This window comes from Dipteris shenzhenensis, chromosome 18 (genome assembly GCF_047967505.1).
Source record: "Dipteris shenzhenensis isolate YYH24624 ecotype China chromosome 18, Dip_SZ_1.0, whole genome shotgun sequence".
In the NCBI taxonomy this organism is placed as follows: domain Eukaryota; kingdom Viridiplantae; phylum Streptophyta; class Polypodiopsida; order Gleicheniales; family Dipteridaceae; genus Dipteris; species Dipteris shenzhenensis.
The window spans coordinates 27,022,325-27,039,436 of record NC_141613.1 but is presented as its reverse complement, the minus strand read 5'-3'; the positions used below and the strand labels follow the sequence as shown (position 1 = coordinate 27,039,436).

The following is a 17,112-nucleotide window of genomic DNA, read 5'->3' as shown; positions in this document are numbered from 1 at the left end:
GCGAAGAAGATCTGAAATTTTCCCCAGGAGATTGCGAGTAGACGAGCAATGCCAAAGCAAATGAGGGACAGTCTCTGAAGGAGCGTGACACCGTAAACAGGTGGGTGGTGCAATGTGACATTTGGCAAGTGTGATTCCCACTGACAATGTGCTGGTCATGCATCTCCAAAGAAAGAGTCTTTGTTTCAAAGGCATTTTACACCTCCATAATAGTCGGAGATTCTTCCGCCACCATGAAAGGGGCTGCCTGATATGCCATAGAGTATTAGCATATTGATGAATCCAAGGGGCAGGTTGAAGAAGCTTGTAGACTTTGATGGAGGTCAAAACAGGCAGAGGTATAGGACGAGAGCATGTAGCAAAGGGGAACAATTGCCAATCCATTAGCCTGTCTGTGTCAGCCACAGGGGGAATAGGTAGAAATGGATGCAAGAGATCAGCAATTTTCTTCCATATCAATCTATGATGCATTCCCAAAGCATAAAGGGTAGTGGCCTGAGGAAAAGGTAAGACATGGCCGAGACACACACACACACACACACACACACACACACACACACACACACACACATATACATATATATACACACACACACACAACAACAACGTGGCGTGGAAGATCACCGATGACATGGTGCAGCGGCCGATTCAAGATGATGTGGCGGCAGGACATGGCACATTAATAATAGAGAGGGAATATATATATATATATATGATACATAAAATTTATATAAATATAAATAAATATAGATATAGATATAAATATATTTATTATAAATATTGATTTATCTTTATATATGACTATATAAACAAATACATACAGTTGGCGTGCGGTGAGGTGGAGAATGAGAGAAAGTAGAGAGAGAGAGAGAGAGAGAGATTCACAAAGCTACCCAAAAAGGATCTCCAATGACTACTAATTGCTCGAATGATGCCCTAGCTTTACATAAGGCTTTTTGACAGCCATGAAAGCTTGGGCTTGATCTTTATTGGATTGAAGGAATTGTGCAGGTGAAGGGGATGATTGCCACTGACAAAGAACAAAAGAAAGAAGGAAGGAGATCCTACAAAGGCGGTGGGCACATCAAGAGGAAGTTTGGACCTTAGCAGACTCCCAATAATGACTTAGATTTTATTACTAAACAAGAAGATAGGAGGTAGACAAGCAATTGACAAAAAGTAAGGGGAAAGTAGATGCAACAATCAGGGAAGAGTCCATGCAAGAGAGGATGAGAGGCAAGCCCATTTAAGCTTATAGTTTAATTGACTTTAATGGGAGGGATTTGTGTTGCAAGGTTACAACAACTTTGGTTTGGCCTTGGATGAGTGGAGAAGGAAGTAGACCGTAGGTAAAGCATGATCACCTAAGCAGCTTCCAAAAGCAACTTGAAGCATGTGCACTAGAGCTGGATGCCAAGTCACCATTAATAATTTCTGATGATGCATACCTTCACATGGCTATTAAGATCATTCATAAATTGGAGGATTTATAAATATAGTTTGTCATTGTTTGCCCCTAAAATTATGCGCATATATTAGATGATCTCTAAAGTTTTAGTGCAGCTATACGTTGATTCTTTTTCTAACCAAGTGAAGTTTGCAAGATCTAATGTCTACGTGCAAGAGGAGATTGATGATGTGAGAGATCTATTAAACAAGCCAAAGCTTGGGTTCGTCCGTTTTATAGGTGAAAAATATAAGATCTAACCTTTTGGTGCTGCTATGTAGGTAGACCGGTTACCTTAGATCCCAACCTTCAGACCTGGTCAAAATACTCGTAAGATTGATAACAAATCACCAATCGATACTTTCTGTTTTACATGCATGTAACATTGGCACGCTCTTCATTTGACTGATCCCGAGCTAGGAAAGCAGTAGAGGCTTTGTTCAACTTGCATTCACCTTATTTCTCTGACGAGTGATTGAAGCAACAACCAACGTAGCTGGGTGATGTTCATAGCTTGGCTGCAAGTTTTTACGGCAATCGGATAGTTGTTTAGCCAACGAATATTTTGCAAAGAATCTGAGCCATCTACGGCGTATTGGCGACTGTATGTGGGGCAGTAGTGGGTTACGGGCAGGCTGGATTGGCTAAGGTCTTCTAAAAGGACTGGAATGATGTTTTTTTTGTCTGGAGTTTTTTGTGTTTGCAAAGCATACCTTTAGGTGACCGCCACTACGATCCTTTGACATAAAAGATTTCTTTTAGTAGAGATGTAGTGGTTGCTGAAAAATCAGATCAGTCCATGACTGGGTTTGAAAAACAGTTCCCTACTCTCCCTCTCTTTCCCCCCTTCTAGCTCCTTTCTTCATTACAGTACTCAACTCATCCTCAATCCGTGCATACAGCTAGGGCTGTCTACGGTTTAAGCTCGCAAGACCAAGTGTAGGCCTGTACATTAGCCATTGTGCTTAGTCGTCGTCTGTCGGCTCGGATAGTATGCTGTTGCAATGTTCTGCAACTTGCAAGTCCGCTCCATATACATATGATCTTTCCATGGCAATTAGGGCAACTATCATACGATATTTCCATGGCAATTAGGGCTACCGTTGAGACCAGTTGATCCAATGTGAGCAGCATTGTAGCAAAGGGCTTTGCTATCCTGTAAATGCGTACCAGCAAAGTACAGCACCTATGTGTGGGCGCAATCCTGTAAAAATGCATACTAACAAAGACGAGTTCGCTCCTCATCATCCTCAGGATAGAAGCCGAACTAATTCCAACTTAAGGGTTTGAGTATCCCTTTTAAATTTGTGTATGGCGAACTTATCCTGGACACCCTTCCCAGCAGAATCTCTCATGTGGCACCACCAAGACGGTTCGCTACACCAGCGTAATAGTCCCACGCTTAGGTGCTGCACTGTCCTGCCCTGGAGATCCTTTTGAACGGCACTAAAGGCCATTTTTGGGCCACACATCTAAAGGAAGGGGAACAGCAGCAGAACAGCTGGTGAAGCCATTGGTTTGGGGCAAGGTGGAGCAACAGAAAGCTGTCCATGTGGCATGCATGCTTTGAGCAAGGTACTTTGTATATGGTTATGTCTCTTTGGGAGCATAATATATATTCTATTGGTTGTCTACATGGCTCTCTATTCATCTAGATGTGTGTCTGCGTCAGTAACACTTGTGTGCACAAGACGGAGTGAGATTTGTTTTGGATTGTGTGAACCTTGGGACAAGTCTTTCGCCACAGGAAGCCGGCTGCAACAAGTGGCTCTCTATTTTTTGACATGTCCCAAGGGAGACTCACAAGTGCGTTGCTGGCTGAAGGAGAGAATGTTTGCTTGAAAGGAAGGTGAACTCAACTGAATGTGCAGAATTCAAAATCGCCTCCAACATTTGAGTCAAATTCCTTTGCGAGAAGGAAGGTGACCTAGATTTAGATGAGTGTGCCACGGTCAAGTAAGGTCTGTAGGGTTTGTATTAGCTGCATTGTACTTTAAGGTCTTTAAATCCACTGGCTTCATGGATGCCTTTTCTGTTCTTTGGGGAAGAAAGCAAATTAGATAGAGACAATTAGCCAATGAAGGAGCCACATTGTGGTGAGGAAGGCCCTGCACATTTAGTTGGTAGATCTAAAATATGAAGGACCTGAATGAGACAAACAACCAACTCTATGAGGATCTTGAACCCCTTGAGATTCAATTGGTCACCATGAGGATGGAGGATGCATGACTACCTCATAAGAGTAAAGGTGGTCAAGGATTTGCTAGCAGCAGTTGGTCACAAGGTGGACCTAGTCTAGTTTCCAGTGCTGGTGTTGAATGTGTTGCCAAAGAGCTCCAAGGCCTTTGTGACCCCATCCTTTGCTTCCATTACCAAGTTGGCTATCAATGCTATCTCCTCAGCGATGAGGAATAGTTCATCGATGATGACATTAGTCTCCTCCTCGGTCCTTTTGCTACCGTCCTTGTCAGTTGCTTTCTTCCTACATTCCTTGGCATAGTGCCTCCGCTTACCAAAATATAAGCACTTGACCTTCCTCTTCTTCTTTAGTCAGAAGATCCATCCTCTTGTACATCTTTGTTGGAGATGTTGGCTTTCCTTTGCCACGGCCCTTACCCTAGGCATTCAAAACTTGGTCAGTGTTTGTGCCATCATACATTTTTATCAGGAGTTGCTCTTCAAGGATCGTGGCACCGAGCTCTTCAAACGTGATTGGGATGCTCCTTTGACCTGTAGGCAATACCCTAAGGAACCTTGGGTAACTTCGAGGTAGCTTGCTCAACACAAGCCTTGCTAGGTTCTTAGTGTCCAAGTTCTTTATTAGGGAGGCTAATTGGGATCTTGTTGAGGAACTCCTTGACTTCATTGCTCTTTGCTAGCTTCAATGCTCGGAGTGTGTTTTGGAGATTTGGGATCTTCATGGAATTGTCAATCTCTTTAGTATTGTCCAAGCAGAGTGGGCACTATCTCCAAGATGGATCAATGGAATCCCGGAATGGATATGAGAGGGAGGGGTTCAAGGCCCAATATAGCCAAGGTCCCCAAGAGGACGTCTTTGCTTATGGGATTAGTATACCCAAATCCACGTGTCACAGCCACTGGCTCCCCTTGCCAATTTACCATGCTTCAACCTAACCACGCTAAGTGAGGGGTGAAGGCCACCACCTCCAACAGCCCCTCACTTTCATGTCATTGGATGCTGCTGCCAGTCCCTCTTGCAGGCCCTTAACCTGCCCATAGATTAGCTCATCCCAGGCGCCTCTGGCCTGGGATACTCTTCTTTCATGCTACTCCAGATCTGCCTCCTTCCAGGCCAGCTCCATGCCTTGTTCTTGGTGCCATATGTTGCAGCCTTCTTCTCCTGTGAGGTGCTGCCTATGTGGCAGCCCCCTCTCTTTCTTTTCTTTGGGCATATCCTGCCCTGGGTCTCCCTCCCCCACGCTCTCCTCATTTGGGGGCTTATAGATGGGGACGTGACCTTTCCAACACCCCCTCTGACGGGCGCATCTCGGCCCAATGCCAACATGTCAATGACATTGCCCAAGCAGCTCCCATGATGGGACCCTTTGGAACAAGCCGGTGTCAATTCTGGTTCCTGGCTTTTCAACCAGTGGCTCCTGCTCCTCCAGATCCGATCCTGCACAAACCAACCATCCTAGTACATAGGCCCATCCCAGGTAGCACCTAATGGCACCACCACCTTTAGTCATGTTCCCTCCTTCGAACTCTGAGCAATCCAGATGCCACCATCTTCCAGTTGTCCCCCTCATAATGAGTGAACAACCTGGAGTCTTCCTAGGCACCATGCTCTCAGGGGCTATTTCAACACGTCCTTCCTCTGGCAAGGTCTGTAATAAACCATCTCGAGAAATGAAATCCCAAGAATATATCTCCAGATGACCTGGACCACGAACTCTCACTGAGCTCTCAAGCAAGTACTCTTCTAGCTTCAGTACCCCTTGTCCATAGCAACGTGTGTCCAAAATTTGAAGAAGCACCGACACTTCCCCTTCTGCCTTTGAAGAAGGCTCATTCTCACATTACATGAGACATATGAAGAGCAGATTCTCTCCACAACATGCTATAACGGCATAAATTAATAACTTGAAGTACATAGCAGAACCTCGTACTGCCTATGTGCTTGCTCTTAAAGCAAACCATGCACCTCATCGAGGCACATACCAATAACCTGTGTAATCTTGTACTGCCCCCTTCTGAATTATAGCAATCGTTTGAACTTGAAACCCTTGTGTCACATCAACAAACACGCACTTGGAAGATTCTAAGCACTCCATGCTGCCCTTCATCTTCACAAAGGTCTCTCCCCGTTGGCCCACATCTCAATGTTAGACATCTTTACTATGGCTTCTAGGTTGGCATATCTTACCTTAGTAACACATGGAGATTCCACGAAGAACAGTTCTCCGATTGCCACATTAGCTTTGGCCTTTGTATCACCATGTGAATCTGAGTTGTACTCCTTGTTCTTCTGATCCGCCGCCTTCTTTCTGCAATCCTTCGTAAAATGGCCTGGCTTATCGCAATAGAAACACTTTTTCTTTTGCTTCCTCTTCTTGGAAGCGTCCTCTTCATCTCCAGAATCATCTTTCTCGGGTTTGCCACCATTAAGATTGCCCTTTCCTTTGCTAGCTTTGTCCTTTGCTAGCAATGCTTTGTCATTGTTGTTGTTGTTGTAGAGCTTCTCCCTAGCTTCTTACTGGAGCAGTAATGGACCCAACTCCTCAAAAGTCAGAGGTTTGGTCCTTTGTCCTGCTTGTCACAGTCGGAAGCTTTTGAAACTCCATGATAGCCTCCGAAGTACCATCAAGGCTAACTGTGGTCAGAGTCTACCTTTTGACCAACCGATGCTAGCTGATCCCTCCCTGACCACCTTGACCTTCGTCAAGTGGTCGTGTACTGATTGTCCCTCATCCATATCCAAGTTGTAGAGCTGATGCTGAAGAAGCAAGATCCGAGATGTATTATTTGTCTCATACATATCTTTCAGAATGGCCCACGCCTTTGTTGACATGTCGGTCATCTGGATGTGAGGAAGCACAGAGTCGGCCGTAGTCCCTATGATCAATGCCAGGGTGTGCGCATCTCTAACTTCCCATGCTTCAAGTTCCTCTCCATTTACTGGTTTAAGTATCCTCCACTTGTTGTCCACCATATCCTCCGGCTTCGCCTCCGCTCCCGTTCTAAGTTTCCATAGTTTTTGAGCCACTAAATGACTCCGGATCTTCACCTTCCAGGTAGGATAGTTAGGCCCATCCAGTTTCCTAGACTCTCCAAAGATAGGGATGGTGAAAGGAAGAATTCGACCGGAGGAGGACGAAGGGAGAGAAGGGGCTGAAGAGGCTTTTGCTTCTGAAATTGCCATCTCCGCTACTAAACCACACAACAAAATCAAAAAAGCAAACTCAACTGTTTGTAGACAAGAACTCTCTACACACCTTTCTGAACCTAAGTCACCCTCCTTCTCGCAAGGGCACTATCCTCCACTCGCGGAAGTGGATTCCCTAGAGCCTCAGAATCAGGGTCGTCCTTCAGCAAGGTCCCTGTCTTCAAGTTCCCATAGAAATTGACCAACAGAGGGTACCCACAACGAAAGATTGATAGAATAGCCTAGGAGCTCACACAGTGTGTATGGGGCGTGGAATCACAAACTTGTTAACCTATGTGCTTCAAATAGATGTGAAGATAAGGAAATAGACAGTAGACAAAGCCAGATATAGAATCCACCAAAACAATATATTTCCGTCCAAAGCTATGGACACAATACAAGAGATAGATCCAGAGTGCCACCAAGGTGTGGTCCTGTGATCTTACCAAAAGATCCTTTTCTATCTGCAAGTCTCCTCTAGAGCCCAAAGTCTGCGTGCTCCTCGTCGAGCATATGTAGACTCTCCATCCAGATATCTTCCACCGTAAAGCCAGCCTAGGTGGGCAGCAGCTTGAGCTCACTCTGCAGCTCTATGTCAGCCTCCTTCTCTTGCTGTGTGTAGGTCCAAGAGAGGGCTTCCTGGTGCTCATGTCTGCTCCTCAACTGCTGCTCCAAGTGAATGATGAAATGGGGCCTATGGCCCCTCCTTTTATAGGGCTAGGCAGCCCTTGAACCAATCGACCCAGCAGGAGGATGAACCGACCCCCTACTGGCTGACTTGTGCTGCAGCCTATAAGTGGGGGCCCAGCCCCCCTTGTTGTGTGTGCCAGCTGACTGGCTGGCCCCCTCCACTCCCCCCTATTTCGGGGTTGTGTGCTGGGCCATATGGCTGACCAGCCTGGCCCTCCTTGGCCCGATATAAGGGCAGGGCGCTGCCCTTTTGCAGCCCCTCCCTTTCCTGTAGTACCTGGCCCATTGGATGCTGCTGCCAGTCCCTCCTGCAGGCCCTTAACCTGCCCATAGATTAGCTCATCCCAGGTGCCTTTGGCTCGGGATACTCTTCTTGCCTGCTGCTCCAGATCTGCCTCCTTCCAGGCTAGTTCCATGCCTTGTTCTTGGCGCCATCTGTTGCAGCCTTCTTCTCCTGTGAGGTGCTGCCCATGTGGCAGCTGCCTCTCTTTCTTTTCTTTGGGCATATCCTGCCCTAGGTCTCCCTCCCCCCCGCTCTCCTCATTTGGGGGCTTATAGATGGGGAGGTGACCTTTCCAACATAAGGTGTCACCGACATCCCTTCTTCATGGCTTCGAGACGAGGACGGACCCTGTAGATCCCACTAGAGTAAGGAAAAAGTTTTGAAGGTAGTTCCACTCCAGGTCAATCATTCCTTGATGTCCCGCATCCTTAAAGACAAGGAGCTTTTGAATGTTCGGGAAGCACTCTCTTAGACACACTAGAAGCAAGCCATGGAACTGGAGTTGGATTCTATTGAAAGAAATAGGATCTGGGAGTTAGTACCGTGCCCCAAGCGCTGTTCAGTCATTGGTGTCAAAGACCAAGTATGCCTCGGATGGTATTGTGGATTAGCACAAAGCCTGACTTGTGGCTAAAGGGATACTCACAGCAATCGGGGATTGACTATGATGACACGTTTGCTCCTACTGCTAGGATGGCCACTCTTCGAACATGTTAGCAGTTGCAGCTCATGAGCAGCGGCCCATTTACCGGATGGGTGTTAAATCTGCATTTCTCAATGGTGATTTAAAGGAAGAGATTTATGTGGAGCGTCTACATATAGGTTATGGAAAGCATTATATGGGATTAAGCAAGCTCCTCAAGCATGGAATCTGAAAATTGATGAGTTTTTTGTACGGAAGCGTTTTCATAGGTAACACGTCGATCCCAATCTGTACATCTTCCGTCAAGGGGGTCTTCTCTCCCTTATCATCTTGTATGTTGATGATCTGTTCATTATAGGGAGTCATGCTGCCCATATTTCCGAGACCAAGGCGGCTCTTTCCCCAGGCCTTTGAGATGGCTGATCTCGGTCTCCTACACTTCTTTTTGGGTTTGGAGATCTCACAGGGGCTGGAAGGTTATTTAGTGTCCTAGAAACGTTTTACTCAGGAGCTTCGAGAGGCTTTTCATATGACGGAGTGTCGTGCCATCTCATCACCCATGGACCCCAGTACCAAATTGTCCAAGCACGACCCTAGTGATCCAGTGGAGGCAAACAAATATCGCTAGTTGATCGGCTCCTTGATTTGGCTACTCGATACCAGATTGGACCTATGTTACTTTGTTGGTCTATTAAGCTCCTTCATGCAGGTGCCTAAGAAGACCCATAGGAATGTTGGTATGCAGATCCTTCGCTATCTTCAAGGGTCTCGCAATCAAGGGTTGTTCTATCAGTCAGGGCAGCATTCCAGGATCCAACTTTTAGGCTGGATTGATTCCGATTGGGATGGAGAGTGAGACACTCGTTGATCCACCATTGGGTGCTATTTTACTCTTGGCTCAGCAGCCATCACTTGGATCAGTAAAAGGCAACCCATGGTAGCCTTGTCTTCGACCAAGGCTTGGTATCGTGTTGCAACTTGTGAGGCAGTTTGGCTCCGCTTGTTACTCAGGGAGATCACGTTCCCACAGATATCCTCGACAGTCATTCACAGTGACAATCAGAGTTGTATTGTACTTGCTCGAAACCCCGCGTCCCATGTTCGTATCAAGCATATTGAGATCCAATACCACCATGTCTAGGAAAAGGTGCTTGATGACGTGATCCAGCTTACGTACTGCAAGACGGAGGACAACAAGACGGACCTCTTCACCAAGCTCCTGGCACAGCAACTGCTTGGCGATCATTCCAGCTCACTCCAAATGATCCATTTTGTTTTTAGTTCGGTTTTGTGAGTGGCTTGCTCTTCTTTCTTCACTGTTGCTCATTCTTGTTGCACTTCTCACAAAGAGGCGGGTAGAAGTGGGGTCAGATGCTCAGGTTGATAGAGATGGCAAATTGCAAGAGAGTTTCAGCCAGAGGAACCGGTAATGATGGCGAAACCTGAGAGAAGGATGCTTGGTTACTAGGAGTGTGAAGGAGTTAGAGATTTCAGTAGGGTTGCGATGGAAGAAGCAATATGGTGAAGAGACGTAGCTGAAAGCGTTGTCTAGAAGCTGCTGGCCTAAGCTTTTGGCTCCAAGAAAACTTCCAAGGGCTATTTTCGTTTTTTGCTTTTCACCCAAAAAGCATATGCTATTTTGGAAAGCATGGCTTACTGAAGAAGCTCTCTCTTCTTTAGCCAACCCAGGCTAAAATAGGGCTCCTGCTTTCAGCAATTAAGCGCTTGCAAAAAGCAAAGTTCCAAAAAAGCAAGGCCATCCCATTATGCATCATCCTGCCTCCTCCTCTCTTTGGCTTAATACCTAACGCAGGTCTCCTTCCGCCTATGATTGGCCTATCCAGGCCCTGGTCACTTCATTGCAACACCCTTTCACTAGGGATTTATCATTCTCCATTGCTCCGCTTCCAAAGGTGGTTTCAAATCTAGAATCCACCTTTCCAGGACAACCAATCTTCTCTCCCGCTAATCCCCAATCAAATTTCTCAACGATTAAAGGCTATGGCTCTTCTTTCCCCAAATTCTTGGTGAATTCCTCTCTCTAGTTCAATCTTCCTCGCCACGAGGTGTTCTTGCACTATGTTCAGGATCCTCTCTCTCCAATCATGACGAATTCATAAACCTATAGTTGACGGAATCAAAAAGTACTGCAAAAGTCCTCAGCAAGCTGCAAATTGGACCCATACCTCGAGGATGATCCATCTGCATTTCTTTCTACAGAAATTCGCACTAGAAGCTGGCTCTGATACCAACTGACACGACCTCCCAAACTCTTGGAATCTTGAACCCGCAAACAAACACAGACAAACGACCATAGAAACATCAAAGATGGGTGTAGGCTAGCTCACCGTCCAACCATGATGTCCGCGAGGAAACCACTCGTGAAATTGGGCGTCCCCTCCAAGCCATGAGCTGAGTTGTTGGCACATCTCCCAACTAGATCCCAACCAGCCTACCAGGTGGTGCTCGAGGGCCTTGGATCATCTGTTGGGCCTTGGGCTACACTAGGAAGCAAGTACGGGTCTGCAGCATGATCCATGATCCAGACCGGCAAGGAAGAGCTAAACCTACTTGACTTGTGTCACTGAAAACTGAACCCGTGGGCTCCTTATATAGGCTTGAGCCCAAAGCGCTAAAAATAGCAAGAACCCTAATTCAAACCCTAATCCATCTGTGCCCTTGCAACTCAACTCAGGAATTGCATGCCTAGTCCCAAGCTTCCCCAAGCTTCTTGGGCTAGTCCTATAACCTAAAGCACACGTCAAATACGGTCCATGCACATGACATGGACCTAGTGGTTGATAGGGTTGTGGTGATATAAGATCAGAGATAGAATGTTGGCGGCTATCTACGGATGCTGTCCGGCATGGCTTTCTGGTTGTGGCTTTGCGTCTGACAGGGGCCACAGTAACTTCTGTAGGCCGCGCCCCGGTCCTGAACATGGAGGGGATGTCTCAAAGCATGATGTGTGCGTTCGTCCTTTGCCGGGTGTGTCGTGTCACTGGCTTTGGATCCCTACATTGCAGACTGCCTGTGGAATGGTGGTCTGTGTGACCTGGCTGGAAGAACTTAGTGATCATTCTTTGAGATGAGTCGGCTTGTGTGACCCACCCCCTGTCTCTGTAATCTGAGTAAGCACTCTCGATGCCTAATTGCCTCATGGATGAAGGTGGCTAGGCATCTTTGATTTGGATAAGAAAGGAAGCGGGAGATCAGTCCGAAGCTATGTGTGAAGAAACAATTGTAGGTGCCTAGACTCTAGGCACTTGAAGATGAAATGTTTCTTTGACTCAATCTCCTGAAGATCACACAAGGCACAAATCCGCCTCTCCTTGGGTACTCCCTTTGCTTGCCCAATCTCGATGCGCAGTCGGTGTGATGAAACCTGAAATTGCCCAATAGAGGTCCTCAATGAATGGGGGAGGTGAATCCAAGTATATCTTGGAGGATCAGTAAAGCCCTCATCAGAAGTTCGCAAACAATGATCTTTGTAGAAGTTGAGCTTCACTGGGAGCTCACTTGGTGCAACCCAGGTTCTAAACGTGTGTAGCTGTAGAAGGTTCTTGCGTATGACTTGGTTGACCTCATGATATTTGAGTGGGAGAAATGGCGCATCAATGCTGTATTGGAAGGGGAATAATATGTCCATGTGGAGCCCTAGTCTCTCAAACCACCTGCATGTCTCCATCCGGTTAATCTCTTGCTTGTAGAATTCCATTTGTTTTGGGCTCTTGCCATAATTTCTGTAGCACATTCAGCACGACTAGCTCTCTGATTTCCCCTTCTTCCTTTGGGATATCTACAGCATGTAGTCCCTATCTCTCCATCCACTTGACTCTCTCTCTGCCTCCATGGCTGTGTGTGGGAGTTTGCTTGTGTCCTCTTCATTACCTTGTGAGGGTATGCTATAGGCACTTAGATATACCTATTGTGCAAGGTCTAGGCCTTGGGCTCATGCCAAGCACTTAGATATGCCTATTCTGCAAGGTCTAGGCCTTGGGCTCATGCCAAGCACTTTAGTAACTCGAGTACATGAGCTACCAATTTTCTGAAATTTTTGCTCACTCAAACAAGGAACATGGGCATCTATTGCAAGAGCTTCATTATGAACCTCAATATCACTTATGCACCACGTTTTTGGACTGATCAAGTATTTCATGCACTTGCTTGCCCTAAGAAAGCTTGAAAAGCATGCATGTATTCAAATTTCCTTTTTGCTTGCTTTAAAGCATCTTTTTAGGCTTAACCTCTCCACAGCAGGTAGATAGGTAGATATAGGCTAGCATCACTCTTTGGCACGCCTGTGTATCCTCCTTTGTGTAGACTTGACTCTCTTAGACAGTTTTTTGTGCTATACTAGCAAATATTTTTAATCTAAGGACACTATCCAAATTCCCCACCCACAATGTTCTGAATTGTAGATTGGGGATAGTGAACATCGTAATTTCTTTTCATAGTGCATGTTCACCTATATTTGGAGTTTTGAGTTTTACTAGGCATCTTTCATTTCAGTCGTAGTTTTGTTTCCATGTGGGATCTGAGGTTTTCCAGTTGGTGAACTAATATGTTACTTCTTTATTCACACAGATTGCCAAGGAGCCAAATAGTAAGTCTTTATGTATGGAATCACCAGGGAAAGAAATAGAGCTTCGTATTCAGGACGTTCTGATTCAGCTGGGAAATGAAATTACCATCTTTGAACGTTTGATGTATAAGAATACCAATCAACATCGCAGGGCCCTGTACTTCAGACGGCTTTGCCAGGTTTGCCCTTGAGAAAAATGCTTTTATGGTGAATAAATGATATGGTTGTAACGCAGTTACAGAGTCTGTGATGGATTTAACAGGTGCGCAGGGATCTACGTCTTTTGCAGTCTGTTCAATTGAGTGAACTAGTTCAAAGCTCAACCTACCTTCTTGGGAAGGCATCTGGGGAATGTCTATCGGGAAATGGCTTTAAAAACGAGTAAGTCTCTTTTGCAGTTCTCTCTGTCAAAGTGTATTCTATCACTGGAATTTCGGCTTGAGATTGCATTTTTCTTTGCAGCCACTAAAAATGTAGTACACCATTTTTAGCACATCATGAGCGTAGCAGACTTGGTATATTACACATTGTTAATGTCAAACCTCTCTGAGATTTTTATATTTGCCTACAGTCAGGGGAACTCAGTACTGGTCAAGATCAGATCATTAAGAGGACGCTTATTTGGAATAGCAAGATTTTTGGAGCAGGTATAGGAGGCCATATTTCTCTCTATGCTGTTTTGTAAGTTTCAATTGTCTTTGCTGTTGGCCTACATGCACTTAGCATCTTTTAGCTGAGACGTTAGGGGACGGGTAAGGCAGCTACCTCCCCTGTGACCCTTCCGTTGTTTGAGGCTCTAGAGCAGGCGTACAATGGGTGCTCTGTCCCATCATCATCTTGGTCGTGGTGGTTCTCAGAGGCACCACTGCCTGGGATGAGCAGGTTGTTGAGGCCCAGCCTTAGAGGGGGTGTGGTGACCATTGTTCATGGCACAAAGCATAAAACACAGATGTGATGGATTTATTGTTTTCTTGGAGGTGCTTGCAGGATTGTGAGGACACATATGTTGATTCAAAATATGGATAGAAGATCCTTGATGAGGCAATATGGTATGGTGGCTGCAAGTATATTTTCAATGTAGATGGGTCTGCACAGATGAGTTGGCCTTGGGGCCCGTCTCAGATTGAAGATGTGTACTAGCTTGTTGGAAACATCTGCAGCGAGAATGTAATTGAGGAACAGAGGAGAAAAGCTGGTGCCTAACCGTACCCCCGAGCCAAGCCAAACTGTCAAAATCAGACCAACTGTAATGGAATGTCCACAAGGACTAAGATGCACCAGAGTATGTCTGTACAAGGACCCAAATGCACTGAATAAATGGCACACATAGCTCAGCAGTAGCTGCAACCAACTGCTCAGTGCACAAGCACAAAAATGCCAAAACTCCACTGTGCAAATCCTGTAAAAACACGTAAAATATCCTGCAAAAGCCTCAAGATCAGCCTATCCTCAGCTCCAAGAGCACAAATGCAATCACTGGCAATCCCCCAGGCATCCAACTGCATCAACCAGAAGCTTCACAGGCTCCTAAGCTTGCCCGCACATGAACTAGTGCCAATGGCCATGGATAATGCCAAAACTGGTTACAAAGGAGAGCCAAAAATGGCTATGTTGCCATTCTTGTACTCCTCCCAGAATGCATAGAAGTGCTCCCTGCTTGTGCAAGGCCTCTTAGCAATGCTGAATGGGCTTGGCAATGGGCAAGCAAGCAAGTAATGGCAAGCAAAATCGGCTTAAGGAGAGCTCCAATGGCGCCTGTAGCAAGCTTGAATGACTTGCAAGCTTCTCACGTTCAACCGGCCAGTTTCCACGTCCGTCTCTGCGCCATCATACAGCTCTATGACAATGCATGCCCCAGCCTTCGCACAACAACGGTCTGCAATGCCAGCCTACGTCTCCATAAACAGCTCCATAGCCACTTCTCTAGCCAACCAATGACTCCAGAGCACAGCAAGGCCACAGACCTTGCAAGGCCTCCTCTCTACAACAAAGGCAATAGCCTACAACAAAAAACTACGTAGCCACCAACGACCGCATCTCCGAGCTCCTGCGCAGTAGTAGCACATCAACAAAGATAGTGCTCACGAGCCAAGTTGCCTTTGAGCTCCGAAGCTCTATCGTCCAGCCAGCAACGCCCGTGGATGGGTTCTGTAGGTTGTTGGAGCACTGGAGCGTTGGAAGATGACCCAAAATGATTCTTGCAGTTGTGTTGTAGAGCGAACAGATTTGGATGATGTTTACCCAAAATCTCCCCATAAATGAGAGAATCGAGCTCTCCAAAGCTCTTGGTAGATCTCTCGAAGCAGTGCCTGTGCTTCTCTCACGGAGCTCCTCGTAGATCAAACGCCGTGGGCTCTGATATCAGTTGTGGGAGAAGAGGGAGCACACACAAAGGAATAAGGAGACACCAAAAGTGGTGGAGCAAAAGCTACTCCAGTTTATTCCTCTATCATATATATATGAGTATACATGGGCACTGTACAAGTGGGTGCGCACACTGCCCTTTACCCCAACATTGCAGTCTCTCTCTCTCTCTCTCTCTCCCTCCTTTACCTTTTTTGTTCAGATTCTGCCGCACTTCTCACGTGCTATCAGAGCCATGGTTGGCTAGAGACTTGAGATGTGGAGGGAGCCTGTAGCCAGCAAACTGAGAGGAGTTTAACGGCTGTTGTTTGGAGGGGTTTTTCAAGAGGAGTGTGCAGAGGTGTGGACAATTTGGGTATCAAGGAAGGTGTGCTGTCTTTGAAGGGTGCTCACTATCTTCTCCAGCTCTCTCCCTTTTTTGGCCATCAATCCCCTTTTCTACCTTCTTTCCCAACCACCCTCTCTTCTTAGTTTGACTCTCTCTTCACTCCAACATGGCTACTTCGGATGAAATGGTGAAGAGTCAGGTAAAAATACCCATGTTATCCATGTTGTCAATTGGAGGACTCAATTCCGGTGTGTGGCGGGTCATGATGGAGGCCATATTGCAGTCGTATGACTTATATTGGTGGGGGTTGACAGGCCTGATCCCTTGCAGAGAATTTAGGGATCCTGTAGCAGGAGGCGGAAACCATGTCTCAACTCTGGGACCGAGTCAATGCAAGGGTAAGGCCATTTATTTTCCTAAATTGTACTCCTTGGGTCTCTTTGTGACACGACCCCAGCACTCTTGAAACCTCTGATCTACAAGCAAACACAAGAATACACCAAACGTGAGGAAACTGAGGAGGCTGCTCACCACCCAACCATGACATCTACGGGATGCGATCTTGAATCAGGAGATGTCCCCTCTGAGCCACGAGCTCAGCTACTGGCACGAACACCCAACCAGATCCTAACCAGCCTGGTGTCCCATACCACCAGGTGGCACTGTGAAGGCTTGGGATTTGCTGCTGGGCCTTGGGCTACGCTATGATGCAGGCGCGCATCCGCAACTCAATCCAGGATTAGACCTAGCACCAGGGGACGAGACTTGCTTCCATCGGCTCTCTGAGAACTGAACCTCTGGGCCCCTTATATAGACTCGGGCCCCAAGCGCCAAAAATAGCTAAGACCTCTAATTGGTTCGTACCCTTGCCACTCAACCCGAGAATCAAGGGTGCCTAGCCCTAAGCTCCCCCAGGCTACCTAAGCTAGTCTTGTGTACCCAGTACACGTCAGATACCAATCTGGGCACATGACATACTTCCCTCCTCTAAGAACTCACTACTGAGTCCGCTAAAAAATTCGGGAATGTCCTCTGGAGGTTCTTTAATGTCTCCCATGTTGCATCCTCCTCAACATGATCCTTCCACTTGATCTTGTATTCCGTGATAGTTCTATTACGAATCAGTCTTTCACGAAATTCAAGAATACTGTCAGGTTCGTGTGGAATAAAAGTCAAATCTGTAACTTCTATTATTTCTTGAGGAGAAACAAGTTGATCATCCACACCCAATAACTCTTTCAGTCTACTGACATGAAATACTGGATGTACTTTAACATCAGGAGGCAATTCTAGTCTATATGCAACTGGTCCAATTCTTTTAATAACCTTGAACGGACCACAGTATCGGGGGGAATAACTTCGGAACCAAACCAGTACTTAGGCTCT

The 17,112-nt window shown here is 46.3% G+C and overlaps 1 protein-coding gene across 2 annotated transcripts in view; it reads left to right on the top strand.

Annotated features, from left to right (window-relative positions):
- Positions 1–1,719: 1,719 nt before the first annotated feature.
- Positions 1,720–17,112, top strand: part of LOC147891028 (uncharacterized) — a 29,916-nt gene continuing 14,523 nt past the window's right edge. The window contains exons 1-4 of one of the 2 annotated variants that reach the window (XM_087389580.1): positions 1,720–1,777; positions 13,037–13,213; positions 13,297–13,415; positions 13,606–13,681. In XM_087389580.1, coding sequence (XP_087245706.1) covers positions 13,070–13,213; positions 13,297–13,415; positions 13,606–13,681 — 339 coding nt within the window. In that variant the 5' untranslated portion in view covers positions 1,720–1,777; positions 13,037–13,069. Of the gene's footprint in view, positions 1,778–2,017; positions 2,097–13,036; positions 13,214–13,296; positions 13,416–13,605; positions 13,682–17,112 lie in introns of those variants that run through there. The other variant, XM_087389579.1, reaches the window with a different exon arrangement.